This window comes from Dermochelys coriacea, chromosome 18 (assembly GCF_009764565.3).
Source record: "Dermochelys coriacea isolate rDerCor1 chromosome 18, rDerCor1.pri.v4, whole genome shotgun sequence".
Classification (NCBI taxonomy): domain Eukaryota; kingdom Metazoa; phylum Chordata; order Testudines; family Dermochelyidae; genus Dermochelys; species Dermochelys coriacea.
This window is the reverse complement of record NC_050085.1, coordinates 16,018,796-16,043,398: the sequence shown is the minus strand read 5'-3', so window position 1 is coordinate 16,043,398 and position 24,603 is coordinate 16,018,796. Positions and strand designations below refer to the sequence as shown.

Below are 24,603 nucleotides of genomic sequence, written 5' to 3'. Positions count from 1 at the left end.
CTTGGAGATCAGGGACCCATTGTGCTAGGGGCTCTACACACATCAGAACAGTCTCTGCACCTAATGGCTCAAGCTCCAATCTTTTGAATTTTTCGGCATTCTGTTGTTTAGCCCCATTTTTCAGAGGTTTATATCCCTTAAAACACTGCTGAAGTGGATAGAGACTGCTGAAGTGGATGGAGATATTTCAGGGCTCAGCATTAGGGTGGTTTTTTGTTTTGTTTTTGATGGGCTAGTTTTCAGTTAAACACTGCTACAGCACTGTGGTGGAGGTGAGCCAAAACACTGTGCGGTAGGGCTAGCAGAAATTTCCCCAGTTATTTGCAAACCTAGAATAAGGAACATTCTCTCCCCCACAGAACTTGCAGTCTGAGGTGATGGGTACCATGAAAAAGCCTGAACTGGATCGAAGACAGACAAGGTTTACACAGACAAGACAACAGGGAGACCAGTTTTATTTTCCTCATCTATTATAGCACCTAGGAGCCCCCGTCATGGACCAGAGCCCCATTAGGCTGTACAGGACAAAAAGATGGTCCCTGCCCCAAAGAGCTGCCAGTAGAGTGGGTTTTACCTCCAGTGGCTGCATTTCCATCATATGCTAACGTGTGTGGCTTTGGGTAGTTCTGGGGCCTGGAGTCAGCAGCGGGAGTTGCTGTCCCTGGTCAGGAAATGGAGACTGTCCCTGAAATCCTTTCATTGCCCTCCTGGTCTCCTCGGCCCCTGACTGACCAGCCCACCTACTCTTCCTTTCTTCAACCCACTCTCTTCTTTTCCTTCTCTCTCCCTTGGGGATACCAACAAGCTCAAGACACAATTGAGATCTGGATCCCAGATGTAGTTGGATCTCGGGTTGTGGTCTGGGTCTCTCCCTGACTTAGGAGCTTCCCTCTCCTCCCCATTCACCCGTTTTTTAATAACCTCCCTCTGGGCCTGCTTCCCTTATGGAATTTCCCATCCCACTCAACAATTCCCATTAACCCATGCACAGGGAAGGGGGGAAGGAAGGGTGGTTTCATATTTAAGACACCAGACTGGGACTTGAGAGATCTGGGTGGTATGCCTGGCTCTGCTGCAGACATTCCTGTGAGACCAAGTCCTTCTCTGTGCCCCAGTTCCAATCTGTAATGTGGGGATAATAATCCTGCCTTTCTCCCACTTGCCGTCTGACTTGTCTGTTTAGATTGTAAGCTATGTGCGTCAAGGACAGTTGCTGTGTGTGTGTGTGTGTGTGTGTGTGTGTGTGTACAGCTCCTTGCACAATGTGGTCCTCATCTTAGTTAGAAAGTTACCGCAATAATAATGTGAGAACCAGTTTCCTATCATTCCTTGTCAGGCTAACCATAAGACTGGGCCTCTCAAGACTTTTCTGACCCACCCCTCTGCCTTTCATGCAACCCCTGGCCAGTTCCTGTTAACCTGACTTTCCCAGGGATCGTGTTGGCGGGGGGTGTGAGGAGACGCTGTTCTTTCACTCCGAATGCTGCCATGTGTTCCTGTATTTTGGTTTGCACAATAAGGGTGCCCCATCCCGCACAGCTGACAAAATAAACTGGAAACCCGGTGTTTATTTGGCAAATCCAGGAGCCCCCCTCTGAATGGGAAAGGAGAATCCTTAGCAGCCAGTTCAGACAGAAACACAGCACGGAGATTCAACTGACCCAGAATGATGGATTATGGTAGATGGGTTTCTTTAATCCTAGTGTTTATCTGTGGTGTTTGCTGAAGACCCAGCTACAGGCTGATTTGCAAATATCTGCTGGCATTGTGACCACCTCCCCTCTAGCTGCTGGATGTGTTCAGGTTCTGTTATCGCAATCACTGTTGCTATTCGTTTTCATTATTTTTCCTTCACCTCGTCCCCGGGACTCTGCATAACAACAAGGACTGGAGAGTTCAGTGCAAGGAGATCTTTGTGAATTCCTGGCCTAACCCCAAGCATATGGGGGTGGAGGTGAGAGGGGTATTGGCTACTATAATGGCTGTTGAACCCCAAGGCTGCGGTAGATTTTTCTATCCTTCCCAACCCTAATGAGATCCCTTGCACAAGGCAGGGGCCAGTTCTCTGTGTTTGTACAGAACATCAGGACCCTGATGCCATCCTGTGAATTCTCAGTACTACAGCAAGACAAACAACAAATGTTCATCACAGCGGTTCTGAACATTTCAACCTCATTGTTGGTCAAGCGTAGCAAAGTGTTCAAACAGAAGGTGTGATGGAAGTGTAAGAAGTTACTATTATTAGTGCAAGAAATTATTAAATATTTCTGAATCTGATGGACAGTTCCTGCCCTCTTACCTGGCAGGGTATGTATTTATTTCATGTGGTCTTATAACCCAAAACAAGGATTTTTCCCCCCCTCTCTAAAATTTAAAAATGCAGTCCAATTAAAAGGAAAGTCAACAGGTATTCCACACCAGCAGTGATCAGCACAGTAAAAATTGGGTCCAACCGTCTCTTCCTAAACCCTTTTCCTCTTCCCCTCAACTTCAGCTCTCACGTTGTGACAGATGTTTGTTGTCAATAGACGCACCTTGCTTTAGTGAGGTGCTGCCTGTGACCTGCCTGATTGGAAATGCTGCCTTGAGACAGCAAAGTTGTAAAGCTAATCCGTTTACCTTATAAATTCATCTGCACAGCTCCTCAGCTGTATGGTAGTGTCAGGCTCAGCTTTTTAACCAGATGCGCATTGAATCCAGCTACGAAGCCAACACCAAAGAGGAACAAAGACTCGCTGTTTGCCCTTGGCCAGGTCACTTAGGCCCTGATCCTGAAAGGTGTTTAGTCTCCTAAAATTCCATTGGAATTTATGTGCCTAACTCCCTTTGGCTCCTTTGAAAATCCCATCCAATGGAAGTTAGGCGCCCAACTGCCTTTGAAGATGTGGACCCCGATTTAGCACAGACCTTGCACACGTGCTTAAAGTTTAAGCTCCATTGACTCCCCTAGGATCTGAGCACATGATTAAAGTTAAGTTAATCATGTGTTCAAATGCTTTGCTGGATTGGGCTTTGCAGAATGAAGTTCCTTATGCTCTCTGTTGTAAAGAGCTGTGAGAGCCTTTGGATGAAAAGTGCTCCTTATTGTTATCCAAAGCAGAACTTAGGAGGCTTAGCTAAGAGTGAGACAGGTTGGGGGAAGAGCACCTGCAGAATGTGGCGAGGGAATGGGCACCTAGGATGGATCTTTGATTGAGGGGCAAGAAACATCTGGGTGTGGAAAGGAATGTCAGGAAACGGGAGGAGAGCCCCAGCAGTTAAAGCTTCATGCATGGCTTTGTTCTCTTGTAAACAGATTAAAGAGCTTCTGTGTTCTTCAGCTCTCCGGTTCACTTCCCATCTCTTGTCTTACTAAGTCACTAGAAGCGGGGAGCTCTGATGGTGACTCCAATTGCCTGGCAATTACTTTAAATCTCCCTCAACAGAATAGGCTTCTTTCAGCAGTGAAGCCTTTGTGTTTTTCTGTTTTGTTTTGTTTTATCCCACCCTCCGGACCAGTAATGAAAACATTCCTTCCTGGACCTGAACAGGTGTGGGCAGGAGTCTACCTTTTGCCCTTGCACAAGGGAAGAAAAAAAGGTTCCTGGTTAGGAAGTCGCCCACGTTTTGGGTGATTTAAGATGGAATTTTTTCAAAGGCGCCTACGGGAAGTTAGCCACGCAAATTGCACTGACTGTCAATGAGATTTGAGTATTTCTTGGGCCACGTATACACCCAAGTGCTGCAGCGGTGCAGCTGTACCAATGCAGCTGCGCCACTGCAGTGCATGTGGTGAAGACATGCTATGCTGACAGGAGAGAGCTCTCCCGTTGGCATAATAAAACCCCCTCTGCGAATGACAGAAGCTATGTCGGCGGGAGAAGCTCTCCTGCTGACACAATGCTGTGGGCGTGAGTGCTGATGTTGGTATAATTTACGTCGCTCAGCCTCAGCGATACAACGTAACTTCGCAGTTCTATAGAGCCTCCCATCTGAAGGTCTCCAAGACTTTATGGGACACTTTGAGGTGTTTATTAAACCTCAAAACCCTCCCAGCAGGAGCTAGTGATTGTATCATTCTCCAGTTTACAGATTGGGGGAAACCGAAGCACAGAGAGATGAAGCAACGCTGATGCTGGGAACAGAACCCAGGCTACTAGGGTTTCCAGGCATGTGCTCTATCCACTAGACTGCACTGTATCTGGATTTAAAACAATTCGCTCATTTCCCCAGGAAGGAGGCTTGTCATTAACCCAAGCCAAGGACATTCTCTGTGGTTTTAACGGGCAGTTTGGTAGCTGTGTGAAATTTACTAATTTGATGGACAGAACACTGTTTTCTCAGCTTTAGAATCGGGAAAGTTTTTCCCTTTTTCCTTCTGTTTTGTCATGGATGACAGCATCAGTGAAAGAAAAAATTGGCTCTTAAAGCTTGGCTGAGGTGCTGGGTTTGAACTTTCAGGGAGTTTGTAGAACAGATTACTTGACCTTGGCTGACAAAGGTCAAAGTTGGCCGATTCCCCATGAGAAGAAATAACAGTTTAGTCTTTACTTCCTCAGTGATCATTCAAGAGACGTGTGTGTCTGTTTCCAGGCCGCCTGCTTGATCATTAGAATAGCTTTTGCCTGAACACTCCTGTGGTCCAGGCTGGGAGGGGCAAAATTTGACTTCCTTTTATTTTTCCTTCTGTCTGTGTTGAGTCTGGGATACATGGGCTTAGTTGCCTGGTCCCTGAGTTTGGTTTTAAATGCAGAACTAGAAGGCTATTTTGGGGAGGATTCCCACTGGATTTTTTACCTAATCATCTGTGGTGCAATATACATGTAAATTATTAATTTCTAGCCTGTTTTAGACTATAGAATTTGGAGAAGTAGCTGTCCATTTTGAATGTTTATTCAAATTGAACCTCGTAGATCCCTAGATTCCAATTGTGATAATCTAGTCTGCCTTCCTGTACAACACAGGCCAGAGAACTTCCCCAAAATAATTCCTAGAGCAGGTCTTTGAGGAAAAACATCCAATCTTGATTTTAAAATTGCAGTGATGAGAAATCCACTGCAACCCTTAGTAAAGTATTGTAATGGCTAATTACTCTCACCATTAAAAATTTACACCTTTTTTTCCAGTATGAATTTAACTAGCTTCAACTTCCAGCCATTGGGTCATGTGATGCATTTCTTTGCGAGATTGAAGAGCCTATGGTTAAATATTAGTTCCCCATGTAGGTACTAACAGACTGTAATCAAATCACCCCTTAATCTTTTCTTTGTTAAGCTAAATAGACTGAGATCTTTGAGTCTATCACTATAAGCCATGTTTTCTAGTCCAGTGGTTCTCAATTCAGGCTACACAGATGTCTTCCGGAGGTACATCAACTCAGCTAGATATTTGCACAGTTTTACAACAGGCTACATAAAAAGCACTAGCGAAGTCAGTACAAACTAACATTTCATACAATGACTGCTCTATGTATTATACACTGAAATGTAAGTATAATATTTATATTCCAACTGATTTTTTTATAATTCTATGGTAAAAATGAGCAATTTTTCAGTAACTGTGTGTGCTGTGACGCTTTTTTTGTATTTTTATGTCTGATTTTATAAGCAAGTAGTTTTTAAGTGAGGAGACCAATCAGACTCCTGAAAGGAGTACGGTAGTCTGGAAAGGTTGAGAGCCACTGCTCTGGTTCTTTAGTCATTTCCTATGTATCTGTTAAATTGAGCCTGAACGTCAAGTGTTTTAACATTTCCCCCTCTCTTCATAGATAGCAAGAATCATTCTAATAACGGATTGGTTCAACTTGTGAAAAGTTTACTGGAATCCAAAGAGTGCCTAAAGGTCCCAACCAAGGCCCCACTGTACTGGGAGCTGTACGAACACATAGTACAAGGTAGTCCCTGCCCTGAAGCACTTGCAATCTAAAAAGACAAGGCAAAGTACCATTGTCCCATTGTTACAGATGGGGAGTTGAAGCACTGAGAGATTAAATGATGACAGTCCCAAGGTCACATGGGGAAACTGAGGCAGTACCTGGAACTGGACACTGATCACCCACCCGAGGCTTTAAACACAGGAGCATCCTCGGTGGTCTCAGCATAGTTCCAAGAGGACAAGTTTCTAGTCTCAAAACCCACTATTAGAACTAGTTCACAATCCTACCGGAGCGTCAGGGCTTGGATGGACCATGGCATCTGAATGGTCCCCTCGTGCACCATACGCTAACTAGGAGGAATGCTGCTAGGCGTGGTTCCCTGCAAACCAAGATTGAGTCGCATTGACCAGGAGGAGGGGAAACTGACAGTGCTGCTTTCAGGTTGCACCTGCTCTGGCAATGCAAAGACTATTTGGATCTTCAGGGACTGCCAACATAGCCCCTTTCTCCACTGCTAAATTCATGTAAACTGGGCCAAGGCGGTGACAGAACGGGATTTGGAAATTTGTGCAACAGAAGGATCGGCTCGGTTACTGTCACAGTACTTTGATTATCTAGCTTTATAGCCGTGAGTGCTTGAATTATAAAGAATAATAATAGTGCTTTGCAATTCTCGAGTACCTTTCATCTGCAGATCTCAAAGTGCTTTACAGTTAAACCCCCTGGGAAGGAGGGAGGGAAGTAATCAGATGCCCATTTCCCAGATGAGTAAATCGAGGCAGCAAGGTTAAGGGTGGCAGATCTGGGACTAGAAACCAGCTCTCTCAACCCCTGGTCCTGTGTCTGTCTGCTAGTCCATGCTGCTGCTTGTACTTTTCAAGTAATCTTACTTCAAAACTTATGCAAAGTCTTAGGCTGTGAAAATTTCTTCCTGGGTATAATAATTTCCCTCTTGTTTGTATATTCCTGGCACTGTCATTCTTTCCGCATGAAGCTTTTCTATTGTATAATCTGCTTGTACCGGAAAGGCATTCCAAGGGTTAGAAAGCATGCTTTAAAAAGTCATTCTTGCTTTGAAGTCCAGTTTGTTGATTTCTTGACCAGGTTCCTTATCAGAAACAGCCTTTCTGGCGTCTAGGACAAGAACTTTCTTGGCAAATTGTATCGCTCTTAGGTCAAGGATCTTTTAGTGACAGGTGACTGAGTGGGAGAAGGGAGCGAGGAAGTTTGCTTTGTAGAGGGATATCCTGAGTGTTTCTATAGCCAGAGGTGAACCACTGGTGCATTCAGATAAATGGGGTACACTTCTGTAGGGAAGATGTACAGGGAAGTCCTTGCACTCTGATTGCATACTCAGAGCTGTGTTCGCAGAAGAAAATGTGCCAGTATATTTTATGCATATGGAAAGGTCAAGACAATGAGGTTGCTACGTAGCTGTAGTGCCCAGGTTATGGGGAACCTGACTGGGCGTGGGGGAACATACGGATTTGTGTTTGAGAGAGAAGCTGATAGCACTGTGCATACTGGGGCAATGCACATTTTCCCCCGCTACTCTACGAGTCTCACCCCCAGTTTGTGGCACCCTGTGCTATGTGCTGCTCTGCCAACGAACCTCACTCCTGACTTTCAGCAATTGCTGCTCTTTCAACGCTGGGCTCCCCTCAGAGCTCTGCTGTGATACACCTCAGTCCTGACCTGCAGCCCATCTGCCCTAACCCCTGTACGACTCTCCCTGTGAACCTTAAACCTGGTCTGCGAATGAGCCAGAGCAGGGGTAGATGGGGGAAGGCTAGGGTAGGATTTGTCAGCTGTTGACTAAAATCCAAACACTAAGTGGTTCCGTTTTCAAGATGGGCCCTTTCCGAAGGCTGTTGGGAATTGGTTGTTTTTAGTGTCAGTCTTATGCTCCCTTCCCTGACACCTTCATGCCACTGCAGTCGTTTTTCACCCTCTCTCCACCTCAGGCCTGATTTCCTGCTGTTCTCTCCGCAGTCCCTCGGATCAATGGGCACCCCAAGCTGGACAGGCACCGCGAGCACCCGCCAGGCTACGACAGCTCTTCCACCATGATGAGCAGCGAGCTGGAGTCAAGCAGCTTCATTGACTCTGATGATGACGATAACACAAGCAGGTAGGGAGCCGGTGTGGGGAATTCACGCAGCGCAATTAAGGTAGATTTACTGTGTTGCTCTTAATCGTGTAGAGCCAGATTGTGACCCTAGCTATGTACCGAGCTAAGGGCGTGTAAGGCATCCCTTAGACACATCCCTTACTCCCATCACCATTTGCAGCTTGGAACAGAGTGTGGGAGAGGAAAAGCAGCGTCCGTGGGGAAGCTTCTGCAAAGATGGGGGGCGGGCAGCTTTTGGGAACAGGTGGAGCCTGGGCTCCACATTGCCTACCCACACGCGGTGCCAGCCAGTGCAGCTGAGCAAGTACAGAGGAGAGACCTGGTGTAGGTCTGCAGTAGGTGTAGGACTGATGCAAATCATATCCCCTGCCAGGAGCAAGGAGAGGGACCCAGGGGCCAGACTGTGACTGATTTTGCCACTCCATTTTGCCACTCCATTGCTGCAAGATTTAAAACAAAACTCACCATTGTTTTTGCAAGACCAACTTCTTGTTCCCCCTGCTGATTTCCCAATGAAAGTAGCTATAAATGCTGTATCTAGAGCTGTACTGATGTCCTTTGGAGAGGCTGAGCTGAGAAAGCCCGTTCCAGGTCTCTGGTACTCCAAGGAAGCCTCTAGTAAAAACAAGAAAGACACAACTTGATATTCCTGTCATTTCTAAGGGGAAAAGCAAACAAAAAAGGAGCCCAACTCATCAAGGTATTTAAGCACATGCCTCACTTTAAGCACATGAATAGCCCATTAAATTCAGAGGAATTATTTGCAGGCTTGCAGTTAGTCAGATGCTTAAGTGCCTTGCTGAACTGGGGCCTCAGTTATTTTTAATTTTTTAAAATCCCACTTAATTTCAGCTCCATTTTGACACATGTAAAGGGCAAGGAGGCCGCACTGGGTAGTGCGGTATGCAGAATGCTCATGGATGCTCATTTGGGCTACCAGGTCACCTGTTCGCAAAAAGAAAAGGAGGACTTGTGGCACCTTAGAGACTAACAAATTTATTTGAGCTACAGCTCACTTCATCGGATGCTCACGAAAGCTTATGCTCAAATAAATTTGTTAGTCTCTAAGGTGCCACAAGTCCTCCTTTTCTTTTTGCGAATACAGACTAACACGGCTGCTACTCTGAAACAGGTCACCTGTTGACAGTTTGGCTGATTTTTGCTTTGCCCTGAAAAATATTTGCTCGCAGACACAGTCTAAGTAAAAAACGCCCAGCCAAAACTGATAATTTCACATGCAAATGGAAATTCCCTGTGTAAATGTGAGCTGTGGGCATGGATCGCCAACATGTGAAAATGAAGGGACCAGTCTTCAAGTATTTTACACAGATGAGTAAGCCCATCAGCCTTCCCTGTGCCTAAATGATCCACAGAATCCAGCCCTTTGCCTTTAACCTGCATCCATTCTAAGCTTTCCTAAAACCTTTAGGGTTTCCAGGAGAGCCTTGCAACTCATTTTGTTTCTTGTAAATAAATGAATTATTTCCATGGCAGCAAGATATGCAGTGGGGCAGGATTAGCACAGTCAGGGTGGCCACTGAAGCACAGCATGCTAGACCCAGCTAAATCCTGTCATATATTTTAATAAAGAAAACTCTCTACACCTGACCCAAGATGAGAGCGAAATTCTTAGAAGCTGCTGCCAAGGGCCCTTTCCTTTCTAGGTGAGGGCAGAAGTTCTTGGCATACAAAGCAGCTGCCAGGCTAGCTCGTCAGGAAGAGCAGCATAATGGAATGCTCCAAGGTATGTTGTTCTATAACAAAGACGATGTTCATAAGCGGATGAGAGATTCCGCTGGTGGGGGGAGAATTTTCTTCACGGGCAAATACAGCCCGATAGAAAACCAAACACGCTCTGGAGCTGTTGGGGATGGGGGCCTGGGGAAAGGGTTAAAGGGGGTAAGTTTGTTTAATGGCATTGATAAACTCTAGTGTTGGAGGCCGAGTTGAGAGTGGGGAATGAGCAGGTGGAGGGGGAGACCACACGGAGAGAAGAATCCAAATGAAAAGGATTTTATGGTGGTAACAGTGAGGAGGATGTGAACTTTCTGTTGTACTTCTCTGTGAGTATTTGATTGATTTTTAACTTGGAGTGGTGCAGCAGAGTTGGTTAATTTCCAATCCAGTGAAAGCCGTGATGTGTTTTAGTGAGGGTGACTTTATTTCAGTGAGTGGCTATTTCAAGGCAGTACAGTTCCCCAATTTGACACCATCTTCTAGGTTTCTTTTCTTAACCAGAATCCTGTTACTCCAAGATTCATTTCTCATCTGTGCCTTATATGGTAGGAGCCATCTTTTTTTTTTTTTTTTTATAGTGCTGGCATATTTCTGTCTCAGGTTCTCTACAGACAGTAGCAATTTCACTCTCTTATGGTTCAGGGAGTTTCAGACTTTGATCTTCTGATTCATTTTTGTGTTTTTCAAATGGGAGGTGGGAAAAAGATACAAAAAAACATTTGTTCTCTTTAAAAAATGACTTTAAAGCAATGTGATAGAATGGGGTATAGTACACAAGTCATTAAACAGCGTAAACTTAGTGGTGTTTGCAGGTAATGGGTGATCTATTGAGTACAGAGCTGCTGGGGAGTAATCCTTTCAATACGAAGGTACTTTTCTAAAGTCTCTTCCTTCCCCTAAGACCATAAATAGTTGGAAAATGAAAGGCTGTTAGGAAGCTAGGTTTCTGGCAGCAGCCTATAATTATTATTAATAAGAACTCTTAGCTCTAATGTGGTCAAAATCATGCGTGGCGAGAATTCCAACTGCACTGACTTCAGATGTGCTGTAGTCTACTGCATAAAAGAACCAAATGAAAAGAACGTTTTCTGAAGCGCTTTTCGCAACTACGTCTATCATTACCACTTTTCCCCCTTCTTTCCTTCTCTTTGGAGAAACCGGATTGCATTGATGATCCTCATTTTGTAACCTCTGTGTAGAGTTTAGTAGCCTTTCGGGTTTGAGGAGTGCTCAAGGAGTTTTGGCCAGTGGTTGCAGCAGGAGACTGAGAGTCAGGACTTCTGGGTTCTTTTCCTGGCATGGCACTGACACCTGGTGACCCTGGGCAAGTCACTCTCTTTGTCCAATTGTAAAATGGCTATAATCATTCCTACCCGCCTTCCAGGGATTTTGAAAGGATTAAGTAATTAATTCTCGTAAAGCACTTTTGAAATACAGGGCGTGAAAAGTGCTACAGAAATGAAAATGAGTATGACTGACATGTAATTGTAATATATATTTTCTTTACTGATGAAACATGGAGTAAGCAGCAGTTCTGTTGAGGACACAGGTTGAAAAAGTTGGCAAGGAGAGATGGCTAAAATGTTATGGCAACGTGCAAGAGGAAATAAGTTGGATTCCTTTGATTTTTCCCTAATTATTTTTTTGAAAGAAATGGCAGAGACTGTGAAGCCTGCTTTCTACAAACATGCTTTCACATCATCTAGGAGTCTTGCCAAGACTAACTGCTTTCCTTGTACTTGCATCCAAGGTTGTTAAGATAGCTTAAAACCTTGCCCAGCTTCCCACAAGAAGGGATCAAGAATTAATTGAATTAAATGCGTACACATTTGCAGCATTCTTCAGCATAATTTTCCTCTTCTTTCATTTCTTTCGCATACTTATTACAAGTACCATTTTAAAGTCCTTCCTCTGTGATGGAAAGATGCCAGAAAGCAAGATAAGTGAAATGTGTCTTAAGGCTGAAGTTGTGGTCCTGAATTTTGAAAGACAAAGAGTGAAAGAGCCAATTTGGATTGCATAAAAACTGCCCCAAATCATGGACTGTATTTTAGAACCAAATATGAATGGAGATCTTTTGTGGGTCTGATTTCCCTGCCCCCCCCCAATCCTGGTTTCTGATGCAGAGTAGAACCGGAAATACCGCAGACCAAAAGATGACGACTCCTCTTAGTCTGATACCAGCTGGAAACAAAAGTCTTTCAAGAAAGTCTGTTCTCTGGGATATCCAGTTCCATTTTTACAGATTGACAGTGTTCAGCATTTGGAGAGGTGCATATCCTAATGAAACCCAGATTCCCAAATGAGGCTCACTTTTTCCTATGCAGACTCGTATCTTTTTATCCAGGATTGCTGAGGTACGTGGGGAGGGTAAAGGTGTGTATCCTTTTGAAGATGCTCAGAGTGCGGTTGACAGTGGAATCAGCCTGCAGGTGATGCTCAAATGTTCCAACTGCCATCACCCTCACACATACCTCAAGCATCTTTCCCCAGTTTGCCTATTCTTTCTGTCTAATCCCTCTATTTAGGCTCATCACTATAGTCGCTCTCTCTTCTATTGTACGTTCTCTGGGACAGGGACTGTCTTCTTTGTTTGTCTATACAGTGCCTAGCTCAGTGGAGCCCTGGGCACTACCATAATACAAATAAATAATAACCGAGTGCCCAGCTCCTCTAGTCCAGAGAGTAGAACACATGGGTGGTGGTGTTGACCTGACCAGACCAGACACTACCTCCCCAGCACTTTCCAGATATTTACTCAAAGCATCCAATTGGCTCTAATTTCCTGAGGGTTACAGAACCATCTTTTTGAATCATTAAGCAGATTGTCTCCCTTTCCCTTCAGTTTGTAAGAATCTATTTGTTACACTTTTAATAACCATGCTGTGCTCTAACACGGTCTCCATTCAGAAGGTATAATTTACTCTACGCCTTCAGAATTCCTTCAATGTAATTATGAAAGGTAAGTAAGTCAGAAGGGGTAGGGTACATGGTTCTTTAAGAAATCAGTAATAAAGGACGTATAAGATGGTGATTTGGTGGAAGAACCTCTAAGAATATCTGACAGTTTGGGTTCAATAATGACCTAGAGTTTGGGTGCTAGTTCTCGGACCTTTTTTGAGCCTGTAGAACCTCTAAGTCTCATGGGAAACAGGCTTTCTCTCGAGATTTCTGCTACTTCCTCCTTCTGATCTGTTCACTTTCTTGTGGTATTTTTGCACCTCTACTTTTGTAACGCTAGCAACATGTCTGATGTGGCTTCTGTCTAGTGGCTGGGTCACTAGAAAATAACAGCCTACTACTGGCCACCAGCCAAGCTTTAATGGTAGAAGTCTAGCTTGAGCTGGAAGACCCAAGTGCAAACCATGCTAAAGACTCATTACACTTCCAGCCCTGGCCAGAGCACAGAATTGCAGGAGGAGCAGAGAAAATAGGAGGAAAGGTTAAGCGAACTACAGATTGGTGAGAATATGTTAGCCAAATTCTCTTGGCCATCCCTTGCATCAGACCACTGTCCAAGATGTATCCATCTTGCTGGTATTTTAGCAATGGACTGTATTATCCCTCCTAGTTACAATCAGGACATCTTTAATTGGTGTCAGTGCAATTAGGAACTGAGCTAATTTTACCCTTGTATATATCAAAGCTAGCTTTGAAACACTGAGTCCCTGACTTGAGGGGGGATTAAAACGTCACTTTTAAGTGCTCACAAGGTCAGAGAGCAGCTGCATTTCCCAGCCAGATTGACTGCAGACAAATATTTTTAGTCCAGCCTGCCAGAGAGAATGAGATTGAACCCCTGGTATAATTACACTTTGTGTTTCTAAGCAGCACCGTGTTGATGTGCCTCAGAGCAGGAGGGGAGGAATTGGCACAACCAGTCAGCGTGGGCAGCTCGGGGGGTTTGGTGACTGGAAGTGTGTGATGAGAATGAGAATATTGACAGGGAGTGTGTGTGCTGGAAGATTCTTCTGTGTTGGAAATGTTGAAGGCAACACTGGGTCGCTGCCAAGACTACTTAAGGCAAAACTGGGCTAGGGGCATCTTGAAGGTGTCTTAAGTTTCTGCCTATTCGTCCCAGGATTTCCTGTCCAGACAAAACATCCTTTTTCTGTGAGGTGAAGGAAGAACTCTCTGCTACTGGGAGAAGTCCCTCCCTGATTGGACATCTCAGGCACGGCCTGGCATGTGCATTTCACCAACATATCTAACCTAGAGCCTGCTGTTTACAATGGGAAATAGCAGCCAGTGGCATTAATCCTTTGATTGGTGTGGCACTGTGAAACCAAACAAACGATATGGTGAGCTGCATGGCACATGTCCTGTGATCTGTTTATCCATTGCAAGCCAGAATCCTGCTCCTTAGGAGTGTGCAATGTCCCTGGTGTCTAGAGTGGCATTTCTCAACGACTGGCCCGTGGACCGGCGCCGGTCCCTGAGATCTTCCTGACACAGTCTAGGGAGGCAGCAAGTCAGTCCCTGACATGAAAAAGGTTGAGAAACACTAGTCTAGAGCAGCACCTTCTAAACTACTGCACACTTCAGAAGATCATTACAGCCGCTGAAAATCAACTACATGATGCATAGCTGCCGGGAATTATTTAAAGCACAGTTATAATCAGAAAAAGATGACCATATAAAAATTGCCATGTGTTTTTATTCTTTCTCACTCATGGCCCAACCCAGCTGCATGAAAGTCAATAGAAAAATTAGTGCGTGCTTCACCATGAGTCATGCTGGACTTCACCTCTTCCCCAGGGCTCGCTGCATAGAATGAAATCTCGGCACAAGGTTATTTTGCTTACTGAAGCCCTACTCTTATCAGCCTAAGAAAGGCACTTGCCTCTCACTCGGCAGCATTCCCAGGAATCTTGCTGTTTGACTTGTGTCCAAGCAAGAAAGTTTCCCCGGAGTCTCTCGTCAAGTAGCAGGCAGGTTCATTGGACTCAAGCAAACTCACTTTGCTGGACTTTAAGCCCACCTGATTGTTGTGGGCTGGAGAATTTAGCTCAGTCTTGAATGCAGTTAGGTTCATAGTCTAAGAAGAGACTCTGGGAGGAAAGAGGAGAAGAGTGAAAATCCAGTGGGGGAAAAATATTGGTGGCAAAATGGACATTATGTGAAACTGACCCCTATGCAGAGCAGCCAACAAGATCTAGGCACCCTGGAAGCCATACTGTACCATACTTGGAGCACTTTGGTAGGAGTTTAGTGGTGTGTGGACTTTGCCAGCAATGGAGGCACTTGCAATCACTAGTTGCTTTTGAAAATGTAGGCCGTTGCCTCTCCAACTGGAACTGCCCTGCTGGCTGAGAGGAAGCATGTGCTTGATGTTAACAAGCTTTGAGTTAGTTTTGTGAACTTGGAGGATGAATCGAGAGGTTCCCAAACCCTCCAGCTCCATGAGGTTCCCATCCCCAATATTCACTCCAACGTGTTCACGCAGAGTATACACGAGTTGAATACTCCTGTCATGTGGGGATTCTCATGACAACAGGCCCCTTCATGAGATTTCCAGGGTTTGTCCTCTCTTGTGGTATTCCAGCATTTTGAACGTGGCCAGAACCTTGTAGGTCAGAGACAGGTAGACATGGAAAAACCGGTCCAGGGTCCCTCTTGCTCAGATTTGTGAAGCAGGGACTTGCATCTGCCCATTTGCTTTTGTAGCTACTATGTTGTCCTGGTTAAAGATATTGCATCATCTTAGTCTATCTTAACCATTTTAGAGTAACAAACAGAGAGGAAGGATGTTCTTGTGGTTACCCACCAGACTGGGATTTGTGAGATCCGGGTTCTGTTCTTGGCTCTGCCACAGACTGCTTGTGCGACCTTGGACAAGTCGCTTCATTTCTTTGGCTCTCAGTTCCTCATCTGTTAAACGGGGATGATACAACTTCCCTACCTCACCGAGGATTTGGAAGAAAAATGCATTCATGGATGTGACACGCTCAGCTATTATAGTGCCTTTGAAAATCATAGAAACAAAAATAAATAAATCCCTCCATGGCAATGTAACTCTTTCCATCCTATGGACCGAGGAGCCATCGGAACAAGCATAAATATTTGAGAGAGTTATTCCCTTAGCTATGAGGTCCCCATTAAGTTCCTAGGCACATGGGATTCCAGTTGCATGGAGGGAATAGCAGCATGCTCACAAAGATCTTTCTTTCTTTCTCCAGGGCTCTCAAAATGTAGCCTCACATGATTCTCTAGGGTTCTCTGTGCTGGAGCCTTTCAGAGCAGAGATTAAAATCATTGCTTGGCCTACAGCTGTCTTTATTGTGTGCAGTTTTCTTCACTGGATAACGGGGTCAGGACCACCGCAAAGTACTAGGCTATGCTGAGTATCTGTGACCTTTGGGTGGTTAAATCAGAAGGATTTGTGTTTGCCGAGCTGGGGGCTGAATTCACTCTTGCTCCCGGAGAGGAGGAAGATAGTAAATTATTCTCATTAATCCATGTTGTAATTTAGCCTGTAACTTCCTTGTCACAGTTAATCTACTGCCCTGTGCATGCTGCTAGGCAAAGACCAAGATCTAACACTGGGGTGAGCAGCAGTTCAAGGATGGGCGGGGTGGGGGCGTGCATCGTGAGCCAGTTGCTGGGGCCAACGTTTCTTGCTCCCTCCTGGATCTTCAGGCATCAGCCCTTTGTGGCAGAGTCAAGAGTTGCAAATGGCCTCACTTTTATGCAGCTGAATTGTGCTTTGAATTCTCCCCAGGCTGAGTAGCTCCACAGAGCAAAGTACTTCATCCCGGCTTATACGGAAGCATAAACGCAGGAGGAGAAAACAAAGGATGCGACAGATTGACAGGGTAAGGTTGGTGCTGCAGCATACGGCGGGGTGGGACATGTTTCTGATGAGTGCAATGTGTGCTAGAAAGAGATGATGGGACTGGTCAACAGCCTACTGAAGTTAGTGGAAAGATTCCTATCCACTCCTATGGGCTTTGGAACAGGTCCTCGACCTAGGGATCTTGACGTATCATCACAGTTTATTGTTTTTCTTCAGCCCTCTGCCTCTGATGCTGTGACTCTGCTTCTTGCCCCATCTTCTCACTGCCACGTACTCCTGTGAGACATCCTCAGTCAGGACACTGTCTTCAGTAAGGGGAAGGGCCAATGGCAAGGTTACTACAGTATTGGGTATTTGGCCTACACCATCCTCTGCTCCCGTTCAGGTCAATAGGAGAGGATGCTCAGCTCTTAGGAAATACTCAGCAACTTGCAAGGGTTGTCTCTTGCTCCATTCTGGTACAGTGCTAAAATAGCAGCACCAGAGTGACTCAGATGATGTATTATAATTTCATCAGGCACTTGTTAACTTCTCAGAAAAAATATATCCGTTGGGGCTTTAAAGAAACAGAATATGTTAAGCTCTTCTTGCTAGAACTGGACTAACAGAAGAGCTATTCTCTAACATGTTTGCTGAACCTTGATACTGTTTTGATTCAACTGTGTGTTCCCCATTTTCTGTTTGCCTTTCTGCAAACTTTTGTGAGGTCATGTTTTATTTGCACGGATAGTTGGGAAGGAGCTTTGATCCACGTGAATACCAGGACTTGCATGCAAATGGGCGTCTTTGCAACAGGAGTACTTTTTTTAGGTCATCTGGTCTGAAACTGTACCACATGACTTAGCATGCACCGTTCAAATAGAGAATCCCTGATACTGAGCATTGCTATGAGCACTTTTAAACAATCCATTGGGTGAAATACATTTGATTGAAGAATCATGAATAAGGAATCAATTTCAAAAAATCATGATGGGTTCCTAGATGGTTTCCATACAGAAGAAAGGTCCAAATCTGATCAGTTGGTTGCTCCCAGTTAGTTATTTTCATTGATAGATTTTGAACCATTTAAAAGCTGGGATTCTTATGAAGCCTCTATTGTATTTTTCCAGTCATCCTCATTCAGCAGTATCACAGATTCAACCATGTCCCTGAATATCATCACTGTCACGCTTAATATGGGTAAGATGACGTTGTAGCATCCTTGTTGATTTTTATTCTTAATTCTATTTGTCAAGTGCTGTTCATTGTTTGCTATTAAAGTCAAGATTTAGCATGATGCAATAGCTGAGCTACTGCAATTAGGGCCTGATTCAAAGTTCTTTAGAAGTCAATGAAAAGATTCAAGGGGCATAAATTTTGACAGCTGTCCAGACCACCAAATGAAGCATGTGGGTCTCAATCCAGTTCAGAGTGGATGTGTGTCCATATCCCATAACCAACATCATAACTGTCTCGGATTTTTGAACTTCGTGGCAGATACAGCGGGATAGGCCATGACTGGTCATTGGAGATAAAATTCTCCTCTCACCCCTATAAGTGGGGTAAGGAGGAAGGTAGCTTGGTGATGGAGGCTTATGTTGCTGCCACCCATGTTGTCCCCATTGTTTGGATAGATAGACACTTTCCGGGCTGTCAATTCAACCCCCTTCACCAGCCCTGAATTCCTGCTGCCCCACTGATGTATGGAAAAACAAACAGGACCTGATGCTGTTAAGTGTTTTATTTCTAGGTGCAGACAGGTCTTTTCAGTACAGTTCCTCTTGCTTATTTTCTTTAAAATGTGCACATTTTCAACAAGTCATATGAAAAAAATAATCCAAGATCAACATCCTCTCCCTGCTTGGATTAATATGCCAGGTACATACAACCAGCTCAGCTTAGCCTCTTGGTCTGAATGTCTACAATGCTTCTGTTGATAATGTGGTGGTAGTGAGAAATCTGGAAGACACCTGTCTCTCTTAAGGCCATAGAATATTACTCGGCCAGCTTTCAGTGGCCTTCCAATCACCTTGCTTGCTTTTTCTCCCCCCTCTGCCTATCTAGAAAAGTATAATTTTCTGGGGATCAGCATTGTAGGACAGAGCAACGACCGAGGAGATGGTGGCATTTACATTGGCTCTATCATGAAAGGAGGAGCCGTGGCAGCAGATGGCCGAATTGAACCAGGAGACATGCTTCTACAGGTTGGTCCATGTCCCCAAAATTATGCCACTTGCTAAAATATTACTGGTTTCAGCTTGGCCTTTCCACCAGCTTCCCTGGTTCCAGAACCTGTGAGCGAAATTCACTCTTGTGCAAAGAAGTTTTAGCTTGCACAAGGCCTACTTACTACATAAGTCTCCAAATATTTGCCATTTAACTTGAGCACCCCCTGCTGGCTGGCTGTTTCTTCAGTTTTTCCACCAAATGAAAACAGTTAAGACGAATTTAAGATGGGGCTTCACTCATAGTGCTTGACAATGCCCTGTTCATTGGCATGGGACAGGCTAACACTGGCCTATAAAATGGCCTTTTCCCTTTAGTGACAACCTCTGACCATCATTGTCTTTTTGTGGCATGTTCCAGGTGAACGAGGTCAACTTTGAGAACATGAGCAATGATGACGCAGTGCGGGTTTTACGGGAAATAGTCTCCAAGCCTGGGTGAGTGTGTCACCAGATCCCTGTTTTCCCCCATCTCCCGAAATTTAGGACTGGGCAAAGCTCAAGAAGTTCAGCAGTTCAATCTGGATAAGGACTGAGAGTATGGATGCTTATCCTGATTATCTGAACCACTTGGAATAGGTTAGCCCCTGGCTGCTAGTATACCAGCTAAAACCAACACAGACTGGTAGCTGTCTTGCTGATTCATTCCCTATGGGGTTCCTAGGGCAAAAACCTCCTCAAAATGTGATTGTTCTATCTGGCCATCCTTGGGGAGGAACAAATCAGTTCACCATGATAGAATATTGTTCTCCCGGTTCTACAGGGAAAGGTAACTGAGTCATCCATATTTATTTTCTTTATTTTCAGACCTATCAGCCTAACGGTGGCCAAGTGCTGGGATCCCACACCTAGGAGTTATTTTACTATCCCCAGGGGTAAGTGAGCAGCCAGTATAGCAGTGCTAAGTTGCAAGGTTTTCAAAATGCATGACACAAAGACCTCAAGGGTCAAGGCATTTCCAGCTACCCTGTTATCTTAGGAAGGTTTTTTTTTTTCACAACCCTTTGCAAACAGATCAGAATATCTAGTTCTAAGTTGGGGGTGGGGGGCACAGGGCTTCATTCTTTCTTGGATTCAGTTAGCTTTGGGTCTGCACTCTGGGTCAGGTTTCACAGTATAATATGAGAAGACTCCTGCCACAATCACAGGAAACTGATCATCTTGGATGTAGCCCTCCAAATCTAACCCAACTGTCCCTGCTTAGTGTCCTGGATGAAGACAAAAGTTCCTGACAATTCCTTCTGGTCCCCCACACTAGTGATCCTCTTAGCCCTGTGCATGTGAATGACAATGACCCCAAGATACTGACAGTCTCCAAATAATGGTCTCCTACCCACCCACTCAACTGAATCCTGCTGAGGTGGATTCTGCCAGAAATCTGATTTTTCTTTCTTTTTGTTTGTTTGTTTGCTATTCCAGCTGAACCGGTGAGGCCAATTGACCCTGCAGCATGGATCTCTCATACCACAGCCATGACGGGAGCATACCCCCGTTACGGTATGAGCCCCTCCATGAGCACCATCACATCTACCAGCTCCTCACTAACAAGCTCAATTCACGATTCGGAAAGTAAGTCGCACTGCGGCCAGCACAGGGCAGGTGTCTTCTGCTCAGGGCCGGCAGTGTAGAGCTGCACAAAAAGCAAAGCAAGACACAAACAAACAAACACAACAACCGCAAGGAAACATTTTAATTTTAACGTGTGGGGAGCATAAAACTTTCTGAAGGTTAACACAGTGATGCCACAGTGTAGGAGGAGCAAGGTTTTGCACTTAGATTTTGCACCATACATTAGAAGAGCTTCCCCCACGTCTTCCAATCAAATGGAGGGGCAGAGTCCCATCCTAATGTATCAGTCCCTTACAGAGCCAGAAGCCATTTCCCCCAGGTGGATAACCTTGCGGATCAAGAACTAGGGCATTATGTTTGGAAACTTTCTATTTGCTTTCAAAACAGCCTTCACAGTGTTTTTAATATGGTTTAATTGGGTTGCCATTTCTTTTTTGGAACTTTATTAAATTTAAAAAACCAAACCAAAACCTGGTGACTTTTGTCCTGCAAGAGGAAATGAAGAGTCAGATTTTCTCCTCCACTGGTCTGGTATGTTGTGGCAGTTCCTAAATTCTCCTATCAGCCTACTGAGAAAGTTATTATGGTTTCTTATCTTGGAAATTTTAGAACTGAAGAAATAAGTCTTTTCTTGCTCTCTAGTGTGAGTGTAGGGCACAATGCAACATCTGATTTAAAAACACATGGCACTAAGGCAAGACAGATACGTACAGCAGGTGGCTGTTCAGGTCCTCACCACTGAGGCCCCAATTTAGGAAAACATCCCTATTTGAGACTGCACTTAAGCATGTGCTGAAGGGACTTAAGCTAGTCTGTAAGTGCGGCCCTAAATTGGGATGGACTTAAGCACCATGCTTAAGTGTTTTCCTGAATGAAAAATAAAGAGACCAGAAACTAAACACATTCTGCAGACTGGTTCACGATTTCTTCCAAAACATTGCCATCTAGCGTCCCACTTTGAGCTGCTGATTCTAGCTGGTCCTGTTGATGCTCAAAGAGCAATCAATGCACTGACCAACTAAGCTAAGCACACTGGACACATTTTCCTATTGCCCTGCAAACAGCAAAATTAAACAGCACTTTTGCCTCAATCAGGATCAAATTCTTGTCTCGTTCTTACTCATAAAGTGGCAAAGCTGTGGTGTGTGTCCCCAAGCCTTTCTTCCCCCACTGATTCCTCGTACTTTGTGGCTGGCATATTTTTTCAAAAGAAGAAGAAATAGGGAGGAGCAATGCAAACTGGATGCTTTTGGTGGCACAATAGCATATCCCTATTTAGAAAATTTGGGCCAAGATTTTCAAAAGTGACCAGCCATTTTGGGGTCTCAGTTTGAAATATCTTAAAGATGGCTAGTTTTCAGAGTGGTCCACCCTTTCTAAAAATCAGGCCCTTTATGGTGCCTCAGCTTGAACATCCAAAAACTGAAATACCTCACATGACTAGTCACTTCTGAAAGGGTTGGCTTATCTGAGTAGTTTAAAAGAGGGGGTGAGAATCGATGGATCTAGCTGTATTGCTCACACACACCTCCTTTAATCTCTTTGTTTTGCACTGAAAATATTCTCAGCTGCACAGGGTAATAAAAAAAAGAGATTGGCTCTGTTAACTAACCGTGACACTGCCAATTATAGTTCAGGCATTTTTTCCACCTGAAGACTTGTTTTGCAATGAAATAATCTAAATTTAAAAGCTCTAAGGAACTTTACACCTTGAAAAGTGTTTCTTTCCTACAGGTATTCTGTATGGAAAAACCCTTAATACAGAATGATAACCTTCTGTAGAATTTTTAACCCAATCTGTAGCAAGGTTATATAATTCCCCACAGATTCTGTAGGTTGCCTTAAAATTTCTGTAGGGAGGATCTCATTCTCTGTTAAGTTTCAGAGTAGCAGCCGTGTTAGTCTGTATCCACAAAAAGAACAGGAGTACTTGTGGCATCTTAGAGACTAACAAATTTGAGCATAAGCTTTCATGAGCTACAGCTCACTTCATTGGATACACAAAAGCTTATGCTCAAACAAATTTGTTAGTCTCTAAGGTGCCACAAGTACTCTCATTCTCTGTTAAGGCTACAAATCAGCAGGATACCACTGAAGCCAGCTTGCATAACTCACAAGCTTAATGTTAAGCAAGCACTTAAGTACATTGCTGAATTGGGGCCTAAAATCTGTAGGTTGCTTAAAGTAATTTCTGTAACCCCTTAAAGAGACCCTATTGGTTTCATTGTTAATATGTTATACTGGATTTTTCCATAGAGGCAAAACAACAATCATCATCATCATCATCATAATTAATAAAGTAGACCTTCATTGATCATTTAAAGACCTTTGGGTTAATAATCAATGACAGAATCTTTCCTGGACAAATGTTTGGCTGAAGTATTAAATTCCTAAAGTTGTCTGTGCATTGGTGGTGCCTTTATATTTAAAAGTACCAGCAGGTCCTGCCAGACCATGTAGCTGCTCGCTCGCTCACTCTCTGATTTCATAAGTGGACAGCAGCCTCACCTTGAAACTCTGAAAGGGGAGTGACCTCTTTTGTAGGTCTTGTCTCTGCATCTTCCTAGATAGTAGGCGGCACCAGCAAAAGGGGGGGAAATATTATCAGCAGTCAAAGGCAAGTGAACCACTTACCCCACCATGGCTTTATCTTGAGATGCATTTTTTTCAGTCTTATAAATACTAAAGATTACTGGAGTCTAATATGTCTGCTGATTTCTGTCAAACAATGAGAGTCTGTTACTCTGTTTACATTCCTCTTGAAACATTAATGTATCGGGTGCTTTGCTGCACAGTACAGCGATTTGGAAATGAGGAATGCAGACACCCTCTTCGTCATGCTTCTGAAATGAAGGTTGCTTGGGAGTGAAACCAGTTTTCTGCAGTTAGCTTTTCATTTCTTGTGGCATGGGGTGTTCCCTTTTCCTAACAGGAGCAGGAGAAAAAACTTGAAATCAGAATAAAATGTCTGTTTCCACATCTGTGAAGTGGTTATCCTGACACACATCAGAGGTGTGTCTGGAGGCTTCATTCATTCATATTTCCCATGCTCTTTGCATAGGTGCTAGAACTGGGGGCTGCCGCACTCACTGGCTTGAAGCGGTTTCCATCACACACAGGGTTTACAGTTTGGTTCAGTGGCTCTCATCATCCCTCATTATACACGTTGTTCCAGCACCCACCCCTGGCTCTTTGGGATCCTTATCCTTTTGGGTAACATTTTATTACAAACAAGACCAACAGGACTAGCAGCGAGGTTGGTGGCAAACTGCACTGCTATTTATTTGATTTTCCCCTTTCTGTCTCCTCCACTTGGAGTCAATCTGATGCACAGGAGGGGCAGCACACCCAGATCTCAGGAGTGGGTCAGGAGGAAGAGAGGATCTCACCCATTAAACTCTCAGTCACGGCAGAAACTGAGAGACCGCACGCCTCTAAACCCAAAATGGAATAAACAAAGAGCTTAAATACAAACAGGGCTTTCCAGCATTGCATTTCCCCATCCAAGAGCCTCCTAAAGTCTCTCAGGGTTACGTTGCTGATACTCACAGCAAATATAAACATCAGTTTTACTGTTTTGGCTGTAAACGTGGAAGCAGCCAGTTAATGGAGCAGCATTAGCTGAGTGCAAGTCTGTGTCGGGGTTCCTTCTTTTGAGTACTGTGGTATGTCTCCTGATTTACTTTGTTTATATAATGGGGCTGGGATAACATAAACAGATTGAAAGACTTTTTTTTTTCTTCCAGCCCACCCCCCTTTGCCCTCTTGCCTGTTCTTAACATTAGATGTATTGGTGCAGCCAGTGTTACATCAATATTTGTGACTAAAGCACCTGAGATTGGGGGGGAGGGGCTCAGATGAAACCCACAATTCAGCAGGGCTTGGGTTTCTTTTTTTGTTTTGTTTTGTTTTGTTTTTTTGGTTGGTTTCATTATCTCTTTATTTCTTCAGGCTTTTTCTCTCAAACACAGGACTCCTCAGGGACCTGACTACTCAATTGCTGTTAAATCAGACTTTTTCATACCAGATGGATGCAGTTTTTCATATTATTATTGAAAAAAGTACCTTGTTCTAGAATAATTTTCAGCTCATTCTATGGCAACAATCTCTTGCATTAGCCTCTGATTTTCTCTGTTGGGCCAGCTGCCTTCAGCCAGGAGAAGCACCAGTGCTGGTTTATCTATCAAAGGCAGAACATCTTTTCCCCCTCCATTTTCAGAAGAGGAGCTTGCTTACTGCCTGTCCGGGTCTTCTAAGATCATCCTAGATACCTTTATGTGTAAAACTACTCCAGTTTTCTACAGAACTAGCC

General features: G+C 44.2%; 1 protein-coding gene across 8 annotated transcripts in view; it reads left to right on the top strand.

The window, feature by feature from the left end:
• Positions 1–24,603, top strand: part of DVL1 (dishevelled segment polarity protein 1) — a 173,950-nt gene that overhangs the window by 134,486 nt on the left and 14,861 nt on the right. For 5 of the 8 annotated variants that reach the window (XR_006276425.1, XM_043500182.1, XM_038376944.2 and 2 more), the window contains 7 exons: positions 7,847–7,985; positions 16,444–16,537; positions 17,628–17,697; positions 18,562–18,701; positions 19,084–19,160; positions 19,530–19,597; positions 20,142–20,291. Coding sequence is in view for 7 of the 8 variants with exons in the window: in XM_043500182.1 (XP_043356117.1) it covers positions 7,847–7,985; positions 16,444–16,537; positions 17,628–17,697; positions 18,562–18,701; positions 19,084–19,160; positions 19,530–19,597; positions 20,142–20,291 (738 nt within the window). In the remaining variant the exon portion in view is untranslated. The remainder of the gene's footprint in view (positions 1–7,846; positions 7,986–16,443; positions 16,538–17,627; positions 17,698–18,561; positions 18,702–19,083; positions 19,161–19,529; positions 19,598–20,141; positions 20,292–24,603) is intronic. The other 3 variants (XM_038376945.2, XM_043500183.1, XM_043500185.1) reach the window with 1 other exon arrangement.